We start from the raw sequence: 20,277 nt of genomic DNA, 5'->3' as shown, positions 1-20,277 counted from the left end.
CCGACATAACACAGGGTATGGCGGTCAGCTACCCGACATGTGAGCGATGATAGGATATCTTAAGATTTCAAAACATGCACATGGTAGGTTGATTACGAGATGGAGGCCTCCAGTGATGAGGTTACGAGATGAGGTCTCCAGTGAGCGGCAGCCATCTTGAAAAAAAAATTCCAGCATGCCCCAGGGCTGTGGGTAGGTTCAGTTCTGATCGAGCAACCATGTCCTGTACAGGATGAGTGCCATGCGTGCTGCAGCCTCACAGGTCATCGCACCATGCCAGTATTATCACCACCACCTGTGTCATCTCCCATTGTTGACCAAGATGAATAATTTTCTGGGTTCAGTGACGCTTCTGATACCAGTAGCACAGATGAACCGAGTGTTAGCGGCTTCCGTGGTGGTGTTACTAGGCGGAGATTTGGCGGCCACCATGTCTCCCCCCATGGCAACATTGTTGCCTCTACATCTACTTTCCCCTGGTTGCCCTACTAGTATATAAAGTAGAAGAGCTTCATCTCCTGGCCAACTGAGATTTAGTGCAAGAAAACGGACCCGTAGTAATGATGCCCATGGGAATGGCCACCATGGTGGTGTGCCAGTACAGTACAAGGAGCATGGGTGAATTTGTGTGGGAGGACTGTGATAATTTTGTACCATACAAGCCTCAATTTGATGATATGTTGGAACAAAGACTGTGCTGTTCAAACCCGTGCTCACCGAATACATGTCATGAGACAGGTTCTTGATGCTACTACTACAGTACCTACATTACACAGAGAAATCACAATAGCGTGATGCATCAAATGAACAAATCCACAAGGGACGTGATGAGGATTCGAACCTATGTCCGAGAGCATCTCAGCATGGAGATGGTTAAAAGAATTGCAACCAGAAGTTCTACTGAACTTACTTGGATTCTGCAGCCTCTCCGAGACACAAACCAGGGTTTTACACAATTCTCCCATGCACTCGAGCTATGTCAATAGGCCATTCTCTACCTCTGCAGCCTTACTTCATTACACACAGAGATCAATAGCGATTTGTGATTTGTGTCTCGGAGAGGCTGCAGGAGCCAAGTAAGTTCAGTAGAACTTCTGGTTGCAATTCTTTTAACCATGTCGTAGCTCAGTCTATAAAGGCAGCGTCTGGGATGCTCTCGGACGTAGGTTCGAATCCTCGTCATGCCCCTTGTTGATTTGTTCATTTTACAGTACCTACACTTTGAAAATCTTCAAAATGTTGATCGAAATGATCGACTCTGGAAAGTGCAAAAAGTGTTCGGTGATATTAAAGGGAAATTTTGTGATTACAGTAGCTGCTCGACTTACGACTGCCCCTACTTATGACTTTTTCGAGTTACAACCCCCATTTCATTGAAAAATACAACTTGACTTACGACCTTTGCCTCGACTTGCAACTTTGTTGATACACGTATGGGTTGACCAAGCATGTGGTTCCTGGTGGTATGGGCGACCCCGCCTCAGTTTATCAGAGCCGTCCGTTTAGTGACGTTCGCGGTTGTAAAGAATTTCATTGTTTTTGTGCTTTTTTGTTTTTGAACACTAAGTAATTATTATATATCATGCCATGGGTCCAAAGAAAGTTAGTGGTAAGGTTCATCCTAAGAAAACACATGTGAGGAAGACCATAGAGGAAAAACAAGAGATCATTCGGAAACATGTAGATGGTGTGCGGGTTGTTATCTAGCTAGGCAGTACAACAAATCTATATCAACGATATTCACCGTACTTACTAAGAAAAAAAATTATGAGTGCTAAAGTGGCAATAGGTGTATCAATATTCACCAAACATAGAACACAAACACTTGAGGATGTTGAGTAGTTATTATTAATTTGAATTCACATTTATCACAGTTAGTGGGTGATAACATTTCAGAGGCCATCATTTGTGAAAAAGCAAGGCCATTGCATGAAGATCTTATAAAGAAAACCCCTGGAACGAGTGATGCAGATACGAAAGAGTTTAAGAGGCCTGGTGACTAAGAAGTATTTTTCCAAATATGAAATATAGTGAAAAAATTTTAAACAAATCTCCAGCTATTTAGCATCTCCAGCACCATGGTCGTAAAATTTTCATCCCAATGTTATGAAATGGATTTTTTTTTACAATTTTTTTTAAATAAATCTGTGCAAGACAGGAGGGAGGGGGGGGCAACTGGTACTGATAATAATGATAATACCTATTTACTGGAAATGAGGGATAAAAAGATGCAAGCACCTGTCCGACGCACAAAGAAGAATAGTAGTAGCAAGGAGTATGTATCGTATGAATGATATATACAGTACTCCTCACTACTCCTTCATATGATATATACTACTACTCTTTACTAGTAGTAGCAGTATCCTCCCCCACGATAACAGCCTGATGGTTAAATGCAACCTCAGAATACTGAGAAAAAAAAAATTGTACCACTTACGGGCTATTCATGCCCGTGCCACCTCTTGGGTGGCTTAATCTTTATCAATCAATCTAGTAGTAGTAGTATATATATCATATGAATACATTGCCCATTGGCAATATTTCTTATGTCCCTTTGTATGAAAAACTGACAACCACTTTTATTCTCCTCTCTCCTTTGTTTGTATGTGGATTGTGTTGTGACTTCTATATCTGGGAGAATGCATATTTGGAACTAAGCATGTAAAGTTGGAACAAAATTGGTCAATATGTTAATCAGCCACAGATGGCAGAAGTTGTGACATTTTTTTGGGGGTGGGGGTGGGGGGGAAGCAATTTATTTACAAATTTCAAACTCTATTCTCTTTGTCTCTTGAGGCTGCATTGATGAATGAGGACCTTATCACCTATACATGGGCAATAAGGTTACTGCAATATATATATATTTGCTATCCCTATATTTTTTTTTTGGGGGGGGGGGGGGTATTTTTTTCTTGACTACATTTCAAAACATATTGACCAACTTTCACATATTTGAGTACGAATGCCAAGCAATGTTTATTAAAACATACAAGAAAATTCATTAATCAGAACTACCATATTCATTGTCGATAACTTAAACTTCAATTATATCTAAAAAAAAAAGTAATTTAAACTTTGAGAGCTTCAAAAATTCAGTTTCTGACCGATTCTCACCATTTTTACATATGTGCAAAGTTCTTAGTTCTAAGGTGTCCTAAGGATCGTTTACTCATAAAGTCATAATGTTTGGAGTTATACATTTATTGCGTCTTACAGTGTATTTGGATAGCCAAACTGAAAAAAATAACTGATATTATTATAAAATATTCTAATAAAGAATATTTTTTCCTTTAGGAACATGAACCTTACCTGTATATGCCATTCTTAGACCATAATGAATAAAATACCAGTTGGGGGACATTTTAATATATTTAAACCTGATTTGAAATTGTGAATTTTGTTTTTTCTGTTTTAACTTTTTTTCTGTTCATGGTATGATGTTGATCCATTAAAAAAAAGTTGGAGTGTTTGTCATGATGATATTCACAAAAACATTGAGTGTGTTTGAGGAAGTTTCGGTACACAGCCACTGGGCTCCTTAAGGCAAGCAGGGAATGGTTTGAGAAATTTAGAAAAAGACGTGGCTTTCACAGTGTTGAGAGTATTGTGTGTTGGTAGAGGAACATAGCAAAGAACTGACCACCAAAGAACTCCTAGCCCTTCACAAGGAGCAGCAACAAGAGACAGGAAATTTCTTCAGGGAAGGAGGAGGCAGTACAGAATGTCCCTTCCTCAACAATTAAGAAGTGGTGTGCAGTATGGGAAGAAATGCAAAGTTTTGTTGAAACGACTCACCCAAATGCCTCACTACATCAAGTGTTCAGACGTAGGGGAAAACAAGTCTCTATGGAAAGGTTCTTAGTGAGAAAAACAAGCAGTGAGCCACAACCAGGTCTCAGTGGTATACAGGCAAAACATACGAGAGTGTACCTAGGAGAAGTCATTACTGCCTAATGTTATAATGGAAGGGGACTCTCCTTTCAAACAGTAACACCTCTCCTCCTACCCCCCTCCTCACCGTCTTCCATACGCCAACAAGAGTCCTCAATAAAGGTAAGATATACATACTGTATTGTAGCTAGTATAAAAAATGCTATTCGGTATAAAATGTATTTTTAAGTTAATATTTTTGGGAGTATGGAACGGATTAATTCAGTTTACATTATTTCTTATGGTAAAATTTGTTTCGACTTACGACCCGGATCTGGGAACGGATTAAATTCGTGTTTTTAGTCATGCTCTCTTGTCGCAATTACTCGTTGAGTTCACCAGACCACACACTAGAAGTTGAAGGGACGACGACGTTTCGGTCCGTCCTGGACCATTCTCAAGTCGATTGTGATGAGGAGGTAGGGGCAGGCAATAAATAGGCAAGAGAGCTGAGGAGGAAAGTAAGGTGTAGGGGATAGTAATAATGAGAACTGCAGAAGGCCTATTGGCCCATACGAGGCAGCTCCTATTATAACCACCGAAGGAGATAGTAATAGGAATAAGAAGAGGATAGCAAGGGAGCGTAGGAGAAGACAATGAACAGAAAAAGGGAGAAAAGAGAAAGAAAAGGAAAGAGAAAGAAAGATAAATGGAAGGGGTAAGCTTATGTTAAGTCACGTTTGTTAGAAAGATTAGAGCATTTGAGTATATACTGTGAAAGGGAAGAGTCCACAGCAACAAAGCCAGGACTCAAGTTCATGTTGGGTACATTGTTTATAAGAGCCGATTCTACAAGACGGCGTCTGTGTAGAGTAGAGGCAGGAAAGATTATTTTGGAGGAAGACCAATCAATGGGATGATTAGAATTCCTCACATGGCAGAAAAGAGCATTGTTAGTGTCTGCAGACTTAACACTTCTCTTGTGTTCTTTAAGTCTGTCATTCAGTGTACGGCCAGTTTCGCCAAAGTATTGGAGAGGGCAAGATGAACAGGAAATAGAATAGACACCAGCAGCATTAGAAGCAGGAGGAGCAGTGCGAACTAGATTGCTTTGAAGTGTGTTAGTTTGCCGAAAGGCGAGTTTAATGTCAAGAGGACGAAAGGTATTGGTAAAAGTTTTGAGTTCAGATATGAAGGGAAGGCATAGTACAGTGCTACTAGTTTTGGAAGCAGGTTTAGGATGATAGAAATTTCGCTTAGCTTGAGAGTAGGCACAGTTGATGAAATGCAAAGGATAACCAAGGCGAGAGAATGATTTGTAGATAAAGGCAATTTCAGAATCAAGAAACTGAGGGTTGCTGATGCGTAGAGCGAGGAGGAAGAGAGAGACGAGGACACTTTTCTTAACAGGAGGAGGATGGTAGGAAAAGAAGTGAATGTACATGCCACTATGCATGGGTTTACGGTAGACAGAGAAAGAGAACCCAGACACAGAGCTGTGAACATGAACATCAAGAAAAGGAAGGAGGGAATTAGATTCCCACTCAACTTTGAAATGGATAGAAGGAGTCAGATTGTTAAGAGAGGATAGGAAAGGCTGGAAAAGATTAAGGTCATGGGGCCATAAAGCAAAAATGTCATGAACATTTTCCTGGCCATACTCATTGAGTATGGCCAGGAAGACAGTGTAAGGACAGTTGTTCATGTTCCAACAAGGACACCTACAGGAACTAAAGCCAAAGGTGCATTGTTTGCAAGCACACAGAACAAAGAAACAGGAAGCGAAAATCTGTGTGTACCTGCTACAGCGAGTGCAAAGTCGCGCTGCGTATCATGGACGGCTTCTTTGATTATCACGATTCCGAAGTACTGAGCGTGTGTTACTGTATAAATAATGTGTGAGTGTAGATATTGTAAATAAAACAAATACTGGATAAGTAATATTGAGACAATAAACAATTTTTGTGGACATATTAGTAGTACATGTATCACAGTTCCTTGGAATATTATGAACGTTCTACTATATACATATTGTAAAGGACACAAATGTGCATCAGATACGATAAAAAAAAGTAACTAGAAAGCATTTAACCACTGTGCTGCGCCAACCGAGAAATCTCGTTCTGAGAGTTGTACTATTTTTTTTTAATTTGGCTATATTTTAATGTTTACATCATTATTTGTGTTTTGAAATGAAAATGGTTGAGTTTGGAAACATTTTGACATTAACTTTACCTGAATATTTATAAAAACAACAAAAATATGTCCTTAACAATTGCACCATTAAGTTTTTGCCAAAAACAGGTGTGCAGTGCAGGGGTTAAAATGCATTGAAAAAATAAATGAAAATATATTTGTGACAACTTGTGAATCTTGAATTGCCAGCATGACCGCCTCTGGAAGCTTCCTGCACGGGCACATACATCTCAATGATATGACATCGTATCTTCTCCACGTTGCCACAGCCAAATTAAGCAGTTTTATATATTTGTTTTTTACGAATATATGTTAAAGGAAGGAACTTTAACAATTTAAAAAGAAAAACATTGGGGGGGGGGCACTATTTTCCACGCCCCACCAGAATGTCGCAATAAAAGCCGCACAGCATGAAGGTTAAGACAGTAACAACCCTGCTCCTGTGCCAGGTAAGTCTACTACTGGCTCGCCATAGCCCGTGCTACTTGGAACTTTTCATTCACAGTAGCTGAATCTTAAACAACAAGGTTAAGAGCATGCAGTTTGTTATCATTAACAGAAGCCCAATGACCCTTCCAACAGGCATGAATTGAGGAATGAATGACTGGATAGAAATAGGAATAGAGAACACCTTTTCGAGTAATAGGACAAGTGCGGATAGCCTCCTCAGCGGCAGTGTCCACACGCTCATTTAAGTAATACCAATATGGCTGGGAACCCAGCAAAACTCAACCTACTTAAATCTGCAAGAGATGAGAAACAGCCGATATTGGATTTCTCCTATTACATGATGTGTAAGGTTAACTGATTCCAAAGTCATGAGAGCACTACAAGAGTCACCCACTATGACAAAGGAGCATTTTATTTGCTAAAAAATCTTTAATAGTCCTCATAAAACTTAAGGGGACAAAATACTTATGATACAGTTTAAATTCAGGCCCCCGCAAACTGGCAAAGTGTTTGGGCATTCTTTTATACAGTATTCTCTACAATTTATTTTCCAGTTAAATTATGTGAGCCAGATACAGTACAAAAAAACTGTCAGTATGAATGAACAAAGGCAATACAATACTGCACTACATAAAATAGTTTAAACTTTTTTGAATGAACCAAATACAATAAAGACAAACTGCGTAACAGATATCATTCAGTCCGTCAAACCTGTGGCAATTTTTCTTGGCAGTATTTTATTCAGATTCAGATAGTGGTAAGATATATAGAGAAAATTGTTTAATTGGCATCATATGCCGAGTACTGTTGCCTCGTATTATGCAAAACTGGTTGAGCCACTGCAGTGTGTGTTCAGGGTCAATTCTGTCTTGTGCCTTGTTTTACCTTCAGTCTGCTCATGAGCCGCCTGAAGCCTGCTTGGTCTCTGAGCCATGTTTCTTCTCTGTTTATGGTGTCCCCTTCAGTCCATAATTTTTTCTTAAAACTTTGTTTTCTATTTGTCTTGGGAATTTTTGTTCTTTTGCCCTGTTGGGCTTTTTGTTTGCTTGCAGCCGGCTCCATCTTTTCTGGTGGAGAATGAATGAATGGCTCCTGGAAGGGTCTATTGGTCATTGATGCCCGGTTGGTTCAGGCTGGGGCGCAATATGTGCTTTGTCTGGTAGCGGCTCTCGGTTACTACCTTCGTGCCACGGACTCTGCCTTAGTGGATGCATTGTGGGCAGACCCCCCGTTTCCTTGGTCCAGTTCCAAGAGTTACTTGTCTAAGGTCATCCGCAGTGTTCCTCAGCCTAGCCAGCCTGTGGTGTAACCTCGCACCCATAATCTTAGGGTGTGTATGTCGCTCTGTTGGCAGTGTTTGCAAACCTGGGCTATTATATGAGTGTGAACAGGGAGGGGAGGTCCGAACAGGGTTTTGGTCACCTGGAATTTTGTTAATGTTCCTGTGCCTACAATTGGTAATCACATTTCAGCATGCATATCATATTACATTACATTTAACAAATACATAAAAATTCTCAAATTTACTTACTTGGTTGAGTTGTGCAAGCTTTGAGCTGTTCTTCATGACCTTTAATGGCATTTTTCATGTAAGTCTCCCATATACATTTCTTTGCCAAGTTCAGTGCAATACACAACTGGGCATTATCTGAATAAAAAATAGCAATTAAATCAAACAAGTCAGTACAATTAATAACATTTTTAAATTCTTTATTTCAATTACTAAAAGTTCATAAGAATGAAACAAGCACACATTAAATTACACGAGCACCTCAAAGTTGTGTAAAACAGGTTTAACATCCTCAAAATAACTTCAAAACAAAAAAAAATATAATTATGGGCCCAAATCACATTCATTCTTATGGGTTACATTCAAAACTACCAATTTTTATGGAACTTTATTAAGAACATACGAACAAACGTAACTGCAGAAGGCCTATTGGCCCATACGAGGCAGCTACTATCTATAACCACCCAATCCCACTCATATACTTGTCCAACCCGCGCTTGAAACAATCGAGGGACCCCACCTCCACCACGTTACGCAGCAATTGGTTCCACAAATCAACAACCCTGTTACTGAACCAGTATTTACCCAAGTCTTTCCTAAATCTAAACTTATCCAATTTATACCCATTGTTTCGTGTTCTGTCATGTGTTGATATTTTTAATACCCTATTAATATCCCCCTGTTATGTCCATTCATCCACTTGTAAACCTCTATCATGTCACCCCTAACTCTTCGCCTTTCCAGTGAATGCAACTTAAGCTTTGTTAACCTTTCTTCATGTGAAAGATTTCTAATTTGGGGAATTAACTTAGTCATCCTACGTTGACTAAGTGATACGTTCAAGTGAATTTATATCCATTCTATAATAAGGCGACCAAAACTGAACTGCATAATCTAAATGGGGCCTAACGAGAGCAAGATATAGCTTAAGAACCACACCAGGTGTCTTGTTACTAACGCTTCGATTAATAAATCCAAGTGTCCTATTCGCCTTATTACGAACATTCATGCATTGATCCTTTTGTTTTAAATTCTTACTAATCATAACTCCCAGATCCCTTTCGCAATCTCAACACCATCTAGCTCGTATCTTGTAACTCTATCAGCATTACCTAGCCTCAGAACTTTACATTTATCAGCATTAAACTGCATTTGCCAATCCTTTGACCATTTCAAAACCTTATCTAGATCAACTTGGAAGTGATAGTAAGTCCTCCTCCGAATTAATTTCCCTGCCGATTTTCGTATCATCGGCAAATTTGCTACTCAAACCTGAATCTAAATCATTTATATATATTATAAACAACAGGGGGCCCAGGACAGAGCCCTGAGGTACTCCACTAACAACATTATCCCACTCTGACTTAACCCCATTTATACTAACTCTCTGTTTCCTTTGGAATAGCCATGCCCTAATCCAAGTCAATATAGCACCCCCAATACCTTGAGCTTCTATTTTTTTAATTAGTCTTTCATGTGGCACTGTATCAAAAGCTTTGCTAAACTCAAGGTACACAACATCACAATCCTTACCACTATCAACTGCCTCAACTATGCTGGAATAAAAAGTTAGCAAATTTGTTAAACATGAACGGCCATTTGTAAAACCATGTTGCGACTCATTTATTAATTTATGTTTTTCAAGATGGAGAAGAATTGTATTTGCAATTATTGATTCAAGTAACTTCCCCACAATAGACGTTAGGCTAATTGGCCGATAGTTTGACGCAAGTGATCTATCTTTCTTAAAAATTGGTACCACATTAGCTACCTTCCATGACTCTGGCACTCTGCCTGACTCTATTGATTTATTAAATATGGTAGACAGTAGCTTGGAAAGCTCCTCTTTGCATTCTTTAAGCACCCTGGCAAACACTTCATCCGGCCCTGGGGATTTGTTTGGTTTTAGTTTTTCTAATTGTTTAATTACATCCTCCCTGGTAACTGCTTAACTAGTCAACCTGTCCTCATCCCCACCCACATAGACTTGTTCGGCTGAAGGCATATTGTTAAGTTCTTTATTTACAAAATTAAACACAAACTACCAATTTTTATGGAACTTTATTTACAAAATTAAACCTTCAACTGCTGGTTTCACAAGACTTGAAGCATCAAAACCACTAAACAACTGCCTGAACGATTCAATAAGAAATGAATTCACTCGAAAGTAGCAAGAACCTGTTAATAATAGCAATTGCCACCAACACGTAGCCTGGAGCTCAGTCCTCCACCATGAACCATATGGGCTCACCATAGCCAGTGCTACTTGGAATGTTTTGTTCCCAGTAACTGAATCTTAAACAACAACAACTGATGAACCTGGAATTAGGGAGGGAGACTGGGACTTGCCTATCTGTTGTTGATTTCGAGACTAAACATGCCTGTAGCCTAGTCTATGACCAGGCTCCTGGTTGCTGGTCTTAACAACAAGGCTGTTCAATGCGCCTGCTTGCAGCCTGATGTTCGAGTCACAACCTAGCTGATCAGCTATTCGTAGAAGGTGCTTGTCGAGTTCTCTTTTGAACGCTGTGGGAGGGCGGCCAAATATGCCCATATGTGTTGGGGATGAGTATTGAAGTCTTGGGTTTTTGATGTTGAACACTGACAAAATGTGCCCATAAAGCAGTAGCTGCCTAATATGCTTTCACCTCAGATGCATGAATAGAAAGGGGATAGAAGTTCCCTGTGGGTTAGAACCCACAGGGAACTCCAGAGAAACCAGAGCCATAAGAATTGCCAGGCCAACAGGCAGCATAGCAGAACCAGAGTGAATGAACATCGCCATTGTTAGTAGATAGTGGTGTGGGAATTGATATGGAGGAAGGAGGTAATAAAAGTATGTGTTTGTGGGAGAAACAAATTGGCAAAATGATCAGGGAACACACTTAGTGTATATTACACTAACAGTAGAAGTCTAAGAAACAAAATAGACGATTTAAATGCTCTTCTCTGCGCAGAAAAATTGATATTATTGCACTTACTGAAACGTGGATGTAGAAAATAGAGAACTATTAGCTGAATATCAAATAAATGGATTTAAACTATTTCAGACATTATTAGACGAAGAGGGGAAGTAGCCATATATGTATGGGAAAATTTGAAATCAAAGAGGGAATCAAAACAGAGCCACATACAGAAACTATTTGGATAGAATTTGAACGAAAGAGCAAATAATCTTACAATAGTAGTTATATACAGGCCACCAAACTCAAACAGGATGGAAGCAAAACACCTATGGGATGAAATATCTAGAGCATCTAGGTCTAGCAGTATTTGTGTCATGGGCAACTTTAATTAGTGGAATAAATTGGTTTAACAGAACAGGGAATAATGAAGCATTATACTAATGAAAGCATAAGATTTTCTAGAATTAATTTCCGTAAGTAACAGACTAAATGCAAAGACTTTCAAAATCTTAAGAACATAAGAGCAAAGGTAACTGCAGAAAGCCTATTGGCCCATATGAGGCAGCTCCAATTTATAACCACCCAATCCCACTCATATACATGTCCAACCCATGCTTGAAACAATCGAGGGACCCCCACCTCCACCATGTTACGTGGCAATTGGTGGGCAATTTGAAAAATACGAACAGTTGCATAAAGAAGAAATTTGATATATGATTTACTTTGATATGCACATTATATAAAATAAATAAATACCTTACTACGGCCAATTCAAGTGTTGAAAACGTGCAGTCAATTTTATGACTCTCTTCTTTCCCTGCTTTTCTCAATCTGATGCAACCAATGGTAATATCCCAGACTATATACAGACCAAGTGAGGTGTATGGAGGTCATATGTTCCTCATTCTCTTAACAATAATCATTCATAAGAGCATACAAACATAAGATTTGTGAAAGCATCAGAAGGTCTGCTGACCAGTTTGAGGCAGCTTCAAATTATATCAACCATATTCAGAAATATAAGAACACAAGATCATAAGAATGAAGATAAATGCAAAATGTGAGAAACATAAGAATGAAAGTAACTGCAGAAGGCCCATTGGCCCACATGAGGCAGCTCCTATTTATATAACCAAATCTACAAATACTGAATATGTCTAACCTAGGCTTGAAAGCATGAAGGGATCCCACTTCTATTATGTTATGCGGTAATTGGTTCCACAAATCAAAAACCCTGTTACCGAACCCGTATTTACCCAGGTCTTTCCTAAATCTAAACTTATGCAATTTATACCCATTGTTTCGTGTTCTGTCTTGTGTTGATACATTTAATACCTTTTTTATATCTCTTTGTTATGCCCATATGCCCATTCCTCCACTTGTACACTGCTATCATGTCCATCCCAATTCTTCACTTTTCAAGAGAATGTAATTTATGCTTTGTCAATCTTTCTTCATATGACAGGTTTCTAATTTGTGGGATTAACTTTGTCATCCTATGCTGGAGGCATTCTTATGATAGACTTATGTATTTATCATGATAGGGGTGACATGATAGAGGTGTATAAGTGAATGAATGGGCATAACAAAGGGGATATTAATAGGGTATTAAATGTATCAACACAAGCGAGAGAACACAAAACAATGGGTATATATTGGAAAAAGTTCAGATTTAGGAAAGATCTGGGGTATATATGGGTTCAGTAACAGGGTTGTTAAGAACAAAAGAACAAAGGTAACTGCAGAAGGCCTATTGGCCCATACGAGGCAGCTCCTATTTATAACCACCCAATCCCACTCATATACATGTCCAACCCACGCTTGAAACAATCGAAGGACCCCACCTCCACCACGTTACGGGGTAATTGGTTTCACAAATAAACAACCCTGTTACCGAACCAGTATTTACCCAAGTCTTTCCTAAATAGGATACTGGTATTTATTATTTGAGGCGTTAGTTACATAAGAACATAAGAACAAAAGCAATTGCAGAAGGCCTATTGGCCCATACGAGGCAGCTCCTATTTATAACCACCCAATCCCACTCATACTTGTCCAACCCACGCTTGAAACAATCGACGGACCCCACCTCCAGCACGTTATGCGGTAATTGGTTCCACAAATCAACAACCCTGTTACTGAACCAGTATTTACCCAAGTCTTTCCTAAATCTAAGCTTATCCAATTTACACCCATTGTTTCGTGTTCTGTCTTGTGTTGATACTTTTAATACCCTATTAATATCCCCTTTGTTATGTCCATTCACCCACTTGTAAACCTCTATCATGTCACCCCTAACTCTTCGCCTTTCCAGTGAATGCAACTTAAGCTTTGTTAATCTTTCTTCATATGAAAGATTTCTAATTTGGGGAATTAACTTAGTCATCCTACGTTGGACACGTTCAAGTGAATTTATATCCATTCTATAACATGGCGACCAAAACTGAACTGCATAATCTAAATGGGGCCTAACTAGAGCAAGATATAGCTTGAGAACCACACCAGGTGTCTTGTTACTAACGCTGCGATTAATAAATCCAAGTGTCCGATTTGCCTTATTACGAACATTTATGCATTGATCCTTTTGTTTTAAATTCTTACTAATCATAACTCCCAGATCCCTTTCGCAATCCGACTTCGCAATCACAACACCATCTAGCTCGTATCTTGTAACTCTATCATCATTACCTAACCTCAGAACTTTACATTTATCAGCATTAAACTGCATCTGCCAATCCTTTGACCATTTCAAAACCCTATCTAGATCAACTTGAAGTGATAGTGAGTCCTCCTCCGAATTAATTTCCCTACCGATTTTCGTATCATCGGCAAATTTGCAAATGTTGCTACTCAAACCTGAATCTAAATCATTTATATATATTATAAACAACAGAGGTCCCAGGACAGAGCCTTGGGGCACTCCACTTACAACATTTTCCCACTCTGACTTGATTCCATTTATACTAACTCTGTTTCCTTTGGTATAGCCATGCCCTAATCCAGCTTAATATAGCACCCCCAATACCATGAGACTCTATCTTTTTAATCAGTCTTTCATGTGGCACTGTATCAAAAGCTTTGCTAAAGTCAAGGTATACAACATCGCAATCCTTACCACTATCAACTGTCTCAACAATGCTAGAATAAAAAGATAACAAATTTGTTAAACATGAACGGCCATTTATAAAACCATGTTGCGACTCAATTATTAATTAATGTTTTTCAAGATGAAGACGAATTTTATTTGCTATTATAGATTCGAGTAACTTTCCCACAATAGACGTTAGGCTAATTGGTCGATAGTTAGACGCAAGTGATCTATCTCCTTTCTTAAAAACTGGTATCACATTAGCAACTTTCCAAAACTCTGGCACTCTGCCTGACTCTATTGATTTATTAAATATGGTTGACAGTGGGTCACAAAGCTCCTCTTTGCATTCTTTAAGCACCCTGGCAAACACTTCATCCGGCCCTGGGGATTTGTTTGGTTTGAGTTTTACTATTTGTTTAAGAACATCCTCCCTGGTAACTGCTAAACTCGTCAACCTGTCCTCGTCCCCACCCACATAGACTTGTTCGGCTGAAGGCATATTGTTAAGTTCCTCTTTAGTAAATACAGATACAAAATATTTATTAAAAATACTACTCATCTCTTCATCACTATCTGTTATTTGACCTGTCTCAGTTTTTAATGGACCTATCCTTTCCCTAGTCTTGGTACGATATAACTGAAAAAACCCTTTAGGATTTGTCTTTGCTTGCCCTGCTATGCGAACTTCATAGTTTCTTTTTGCTTTCCTTATCTCTTTTTTAACATTTCTAACCAGTTGTACGAATTCCTGTTCTAAAGTGACCTCCCCATTTTTAATCCTTTTGTACCAAGCTCTCTTTTTACCTATAAGGTTCTTCAAATTCTTTGTTATCCACTTTGGATCATTGGTATTCGATCTATTCAATTTGCATGGTATACAGTACTACGTTCCTGTGCTTCGTTTAGAATATTCTTAAATAAGTTATATATTGAATCCACATCGAAATCCCCATTTACGTCACCTATCGCTGGGTTCATGTCTCGCTCCAAGACCGGCCCCCACCCCATACCCAAGACTTTCCAATCAATTTGACCCAAAAAATTTCTAAGGCTATTAAAATCAGCTTTTCGAAAATCTGGCACTTTAACAGAATTTTCTCCTACAGGTCTATTCCATTCTATGCTAAATCTGATTTCTTTGTGATCACTGTTCCCTAGCTCACTCCCTATTTCGATGCCATTAATTTGTGTTTCCCTGTTAGTTAACACTAAATCTAAAATATTATTTTCCCGTGTTGGTTCCTTAATGTGTTGCGTAAGAAAGCAATCGTCAATTAATTCTAGAAAATCTTCTGCTTCACTATTCCCTGTTTTGTTCAACCAGTTTATTCCACTAAAATTAAAGTCACCCATGACGTAAATACTGTTAGATCTAGATGCCCTAGATATTTCATCCCATAGATGCTTTGCTTCCATTCTGTCTAAATTTGGTGGCCTATATATAACTCCTATTATAATACTATTTGCTTTTTCGTATAATTCTATCCAAATAGTTTCTGTGTGTGGCTCAGTTTTGATTCCCTCTTTGAGACTACATTTCAAATTGTCCCTAACATATATGGCTACTCCCCCTCCTCGTCTAATATATCTGTGTGAAATAGTTTAAATCCATTTATTTGATATTCAGCTAATAGTTCTCTATTTTCTACATTCATCCATGTTTCGGTAAGTGCAATAATATCTATTTTTTCTGTGCAGACAAGAGCATTTAATTCGTTAATTTTATTTCTTAGACTTCTACTGTTAGTGTAATATACCCTAAGTGAATTGTTATTTTGAGGCCCTTCTCTTTCCCTGATCATTTTGCCAATTCCTTTCTCCCACAAACACGTACTTTTATTATCTCCTTCCTCCAAATCAATTCCCATACCTCTATCAGCTAACAGTTTAAACCCAAACAAACACCTCTAACCACTTCTTCCAACGAGTTCGCAACAGCAACAACCCCAGCTCTCGATAGATGCACCCCATCACGAGCATACATTCCATTTCTTCCATAGAAGTGTTCCCAGTTGTCTATGAAAGATATTGCATTTGATTTGCAATATCTAATACTGGTTCGGTAACAGGTTGTTGATTTGTGGAACCAATTACCACGTAACGTGGTGGAGGTGGGATCCCTTGAGTGTTTCAAGCGCGGGTTGGACATGTATATGAGTGGGATTGGGTGGTTATAGATAGGAGCTGCCTCGTATGGGCCAATAAGCCTTCTGCAGTTGCCTTTGTTCTTATGTTCTTTGGTAAATACAGATGTAAAATATTTATTAAAAATACTACTCATCTCCTCGTCATTAAACCTGTCTCAGTTTTTAATGGACCTATCCTTTCCCTAGTCTTAGTTTGATATAACTGAAAAAACCCTCTAGGATTTGTTTTCGCTTGCCCTGCTGTGAACTTCATAGTTTCTTTTTGCTTTCCTTATCTCTTTTTTAACATTTCTAACCAGTTGTACGAACTCCTGTTCTAAAGTATTATAAAGTATCTAACTAATTTTACAGATTTTCTCATAGCTGTATCACGTTATTATGATTTTGTTGTCTTAATCTTTCTTCGTAAGGAAAGTTTTGAGTTCCTGGGATTAACTTTATCATCTTTCTCTATTCAAGTGAATATATGTCCATTCTATTACTATCAGGATTTGCACTATACTATTTAATAACACAATAGGTTTTTACTCTTACCGTCATAGCGAGGCCGGCCAGGTCCTCGTTTCTTTGGAGATTCCTCTTTGATATACACTAGAAAATAGATAACCAAATTATAGTTTAACATTACCCAATACAGAATGCTTTATTTATGATGAACAGAGGAAGACAAAAATATTCAAAAAATGAATAATATAATCATCCTAGTTAATTTTTTAATTTTGTGGTAAAATCTCTCCCCCTCAATCCACTATAGGAAAATTCCTCACTGGCATATCCTACAGAAATGCAGGAACACAGACATATAGGACAATAAATTTATTTGCATGTCTATCACACACAAAGCCAGTACAAATATAATCGTAGCCTTCATTTAACAGAGGAGCTGCAGTGAACAACTCTTACAACAAATAACTGAGATCAGTACTTTGAATTTCAAATAGTTATTTCAGCCTAGCGAAACAACTCTAGGAGAAGATGTCGTTAGTCTGGTCCTGGTTAATAGAGACCTATGTGGAACACCCCCTTGTGGCCAGAATTTCCCAAGGATCCACCCATGATCGCATGGAAACGAGGTAAATCCTTGAGAGACCATCTAGGTACGACTAGGACGGCCCCCCCCCCTCCGCTCGTTGGTCTAGCAAAAGTGAGCCAGAAAATAAGCGGAGGTATAAATACATCCAAACTAACCTAACCTGACACAGGAGGACATCCTCCTCCTCCTGTAGTTTTAGAGAGTCTGAGGAGTGGTTAGAAGGGCCCTACATTACACACACTCCCCCCCCCCTTTCGAGGGAAGGGGGGTGGGTGCTAATGACCGGGCATACTAGTTGGATGTCAATTTGCTTGCTTGTTTGTTTGTTTTCATCTGAGGGGAGTTCTTTGGCTGTGTTCGGATGTAGGTTGCAATTATCACCAGTAGAGGGCTTGTATTGTTTTGCCTACCTTTCTGGGTGCTTTCCCTGGTCGATGGCAGACATGACATACTGTACTCTAAATGTAGAGTGCTCATATGGCCATTGCTCCCTGCACCTCTCCGAGAGGGCCAGGTTCTGGCTCGTGGCCCCCACTAGGCACTCGAACTCCCGGGACTGATGACACTCAACTAATATGACACGTGTCAGTTTGATAGCTTCAGAGAGCCAACAGAGCTCCCAACAAAAAGCAGGTGATAATAACTAAAATTGACATATAATTACACTACCCTGGGGATTGACGAGTTATGATAACTGCACTGTAAGGGCTAATCTCTAAAGAAAATCTTTGGAATATGGTGATGGAATAGAAACGGCATCCTAGGTCACCTCAGGCGCATGCTTTACGCATTTATTACAATATGCATATAAGTTACACGACCTGGCAAAATTGCATATTTTTAATTAAATCTGATGTTGGAGAGATATTTTGTTGGGTTAAATGTATAATACTGTACAGTACAGTATAATTATAATTTTGAAATACTGTATTGGGTTAGACCAGTCCAAGGCAAGCATCCAGGGTGACCCAGGATTATGGTTCAATTCTACTACCTTGATCAAAAGATCTTATCACTTTATTGTGATTTGATTTTTTACCTCTCATCGTAAGAAAGGTTTCCAATTCCTGAGAATAATTATCATCTTTCTCTTTACATGTACAATATGTCCATTCTATTACTATCAGCATTTCCACACTACAGTATTTAAAAAATTTAATAGATTAATATATATACTCTTACCTTGTTTGGGAGGCCGGCCAGGTCCTCGTTTCTTTGGAGATTCCTCTTTGATGCTTTGCACTGGTAAATAGATAACCAAATTATAGTTTATCATTACCCAATACAGAATGCTGTATTTATGATGTACTGAGAAAGATTTAAAAATATTCAAGCAATGAATAATAAAATCAACCTAGATACGTTTTGAATTTTGTGGTAAAATCTCTCCCCCATAATCCACTGTGGGAAAATTCCTCACTGGCATGTCCTACAGGCATGCAGGAACACAGACATGTAGGACAATAAATTTATTTGCATGTGTATTGCACACAAAGCCAGTACAAATATAATTGTAGCCTTCATTTAACCCCTGCACTGCACACCTGTTTTTGGCAAAAACTTCATAGTGCAATTGTTAACACTTTCACCCGGGCATGACACAGCATTGCGTCATCCGTTTACTGTCGGTAATGCCGAGGATGACGCAGCATTGCGTCATCCACTTTAACCCTTCAATTGCGCATCGCATCATATGATGCTTTGACCAACTTGCAGTAAATTGCGCATCGCATCATATGATGCTTTGGAGTACTACGCAAGATTTAAATGGCCCGCGGATACACGGGGTTCACCACACCTTCATCAGGGCTCTTGTAAACAGACGCCATTTTTAAAAAAAATCGTGGGCCAAACCCCAGGGTGTTAGGGGCCTCAGTATTGAGTGAGCTACCAAGCCTGACGCACGCAGCATGAGCTCACAGCACTGCTGTTCAGCTTGTGACCACAGCATCACCTAAAAATGCCATAATATACTTGTTCATGCTATTATGTAGAGATGATATTATTACAGAAGACCCCTGACTGTGATAAAACTGACCAGGGATCTGATAATAGCAGTATTGTGGTGATATTTAGCGCTGTGCGCCATGGAGGAAGGAGTAATGCTGTGGGAGGGAGGAAGGTGGCGTTGTCTTTTGAGTGTGTGTGGCCACCTTTTATTGACTGCACTCACCATACCAGCTTAGTGGTTCGCTATGGTGAACACAAATGTAGATACTTACATATAACGTGTGTATAGTGTGAGATAACAGCGAGAGTAGGAGGTTGGGAGCCGCCATTTTGGTGAGGGAGGTGCGTCATCTGCAGGACTTATCATGTTGTTTACTGATGACCACGATGGTCTTTGGGCACCATACCAGTTTACTTGTACAAGTATGGTGAATAAAACAGGTAGATATTTATATATAATGTGTGTATATAGCGTAATAACACCACAAACAGTATTGTTGTAGGAGAAATATTAGTGCGTCTGGCCTTGAGGGCGGCCGCCACCAGCTGACTGTGTGAGTAGCTACGTCTTTGTGCCTTTACTCACCATACAAGCTTAGATATACAGTTATGGTGAACAAAACATGTAAATACTTATATATAACATCTGTATATAAAAGCAAAAACAGTATGGTGGGTGGAGAATGGTGGCAAGTCAGGTGAGGTGAGGTGAGGGAGGGAGTGGCAGCCAGTCACTGCCTGCCACTGCCACTGCCACTCAGCATACCAACTTAGTGGTTTGTCATGGTGAACAAAACATCCAGATACTTATATATAACCTGTGTATATAGTGTAATAACCGACAAAGTATTTGTTCACTGTTTGATGAACATAATTGAATCAACAATACGCACACCATATTTTTGAGTACAGCGATGATTCACTCATTTTATTCTATAAATATATCACACTACACACTATTGAATAATATTACAGCAAAAAAACTACGAAAAATCAATCAGAGACATTGAAATAATTGGGTAATTATCTCTTTGTGGAAACTCTGGCCTGACAGCTGGCTATCAACAGACCGCCTGGGGACGCACGCTCAGTCAGCGCCTGATTTCTGTCACACTTCCCCGCCC

At 39.1% G+C, this 20,277-nt stretch overlaps 1 protein-coding gene across 4 annotated transcripts in view; it reads right to left on the bottom strand.

Moving 5' to 3' along the window:
- LOC123765712 (uncharacterized) overlaps positions 1–20,277 on the bottom strand; it is a 33,622-nt gene that overhangs the window by 3,807 nt on the left and 9,538 nt on the right. For 2 of the 4 annotated variants that reach the window (XM_045754406.2, XM_069337180.1), the window contains 3 exons: positions 18,386–18,445; positions 16,705–16,761; positions 8,048–8,164 (listed from right to left, as the gene is read on the bottom strand). In XM_045754406.2, coding sequence (XP_045610362.1) covers positions 8,048–8,164; positions 16,705–16,761; positions 18,386–18,445 — 234 coding nt within the window. The remainder of the gene's footprint in view (positions 1–8,047; positions 8,165–16,704; positions 16,762–18,385; positions 18,446–20,277) is intronic. The other 2 variants (XM_045754408.2, XM_069337181.1) reach the window with 1 other exon arrangement.

The sequence above is a fragment of the Procambarus clarkii genome, chromosome 37 (assembly GCF_040958095.1).
Source record: "Procambarus clarkii isolate CNS0578487 chromosome 37, FALCON_Pclarkii_2.0, whole genome shotgun sequence".
Lineage (NCBI taxonomy): Eukaryota > Metazoa > Arthropoda > Malacostraca > Decapoda > Cambaridae > Procambarus > Procambarus clarkii.
The sequence above is the reverse complement of the archived record's forward strand: the minus strand, read 5'-3'. Positions and strand labels throughout refer to the sequence as shown.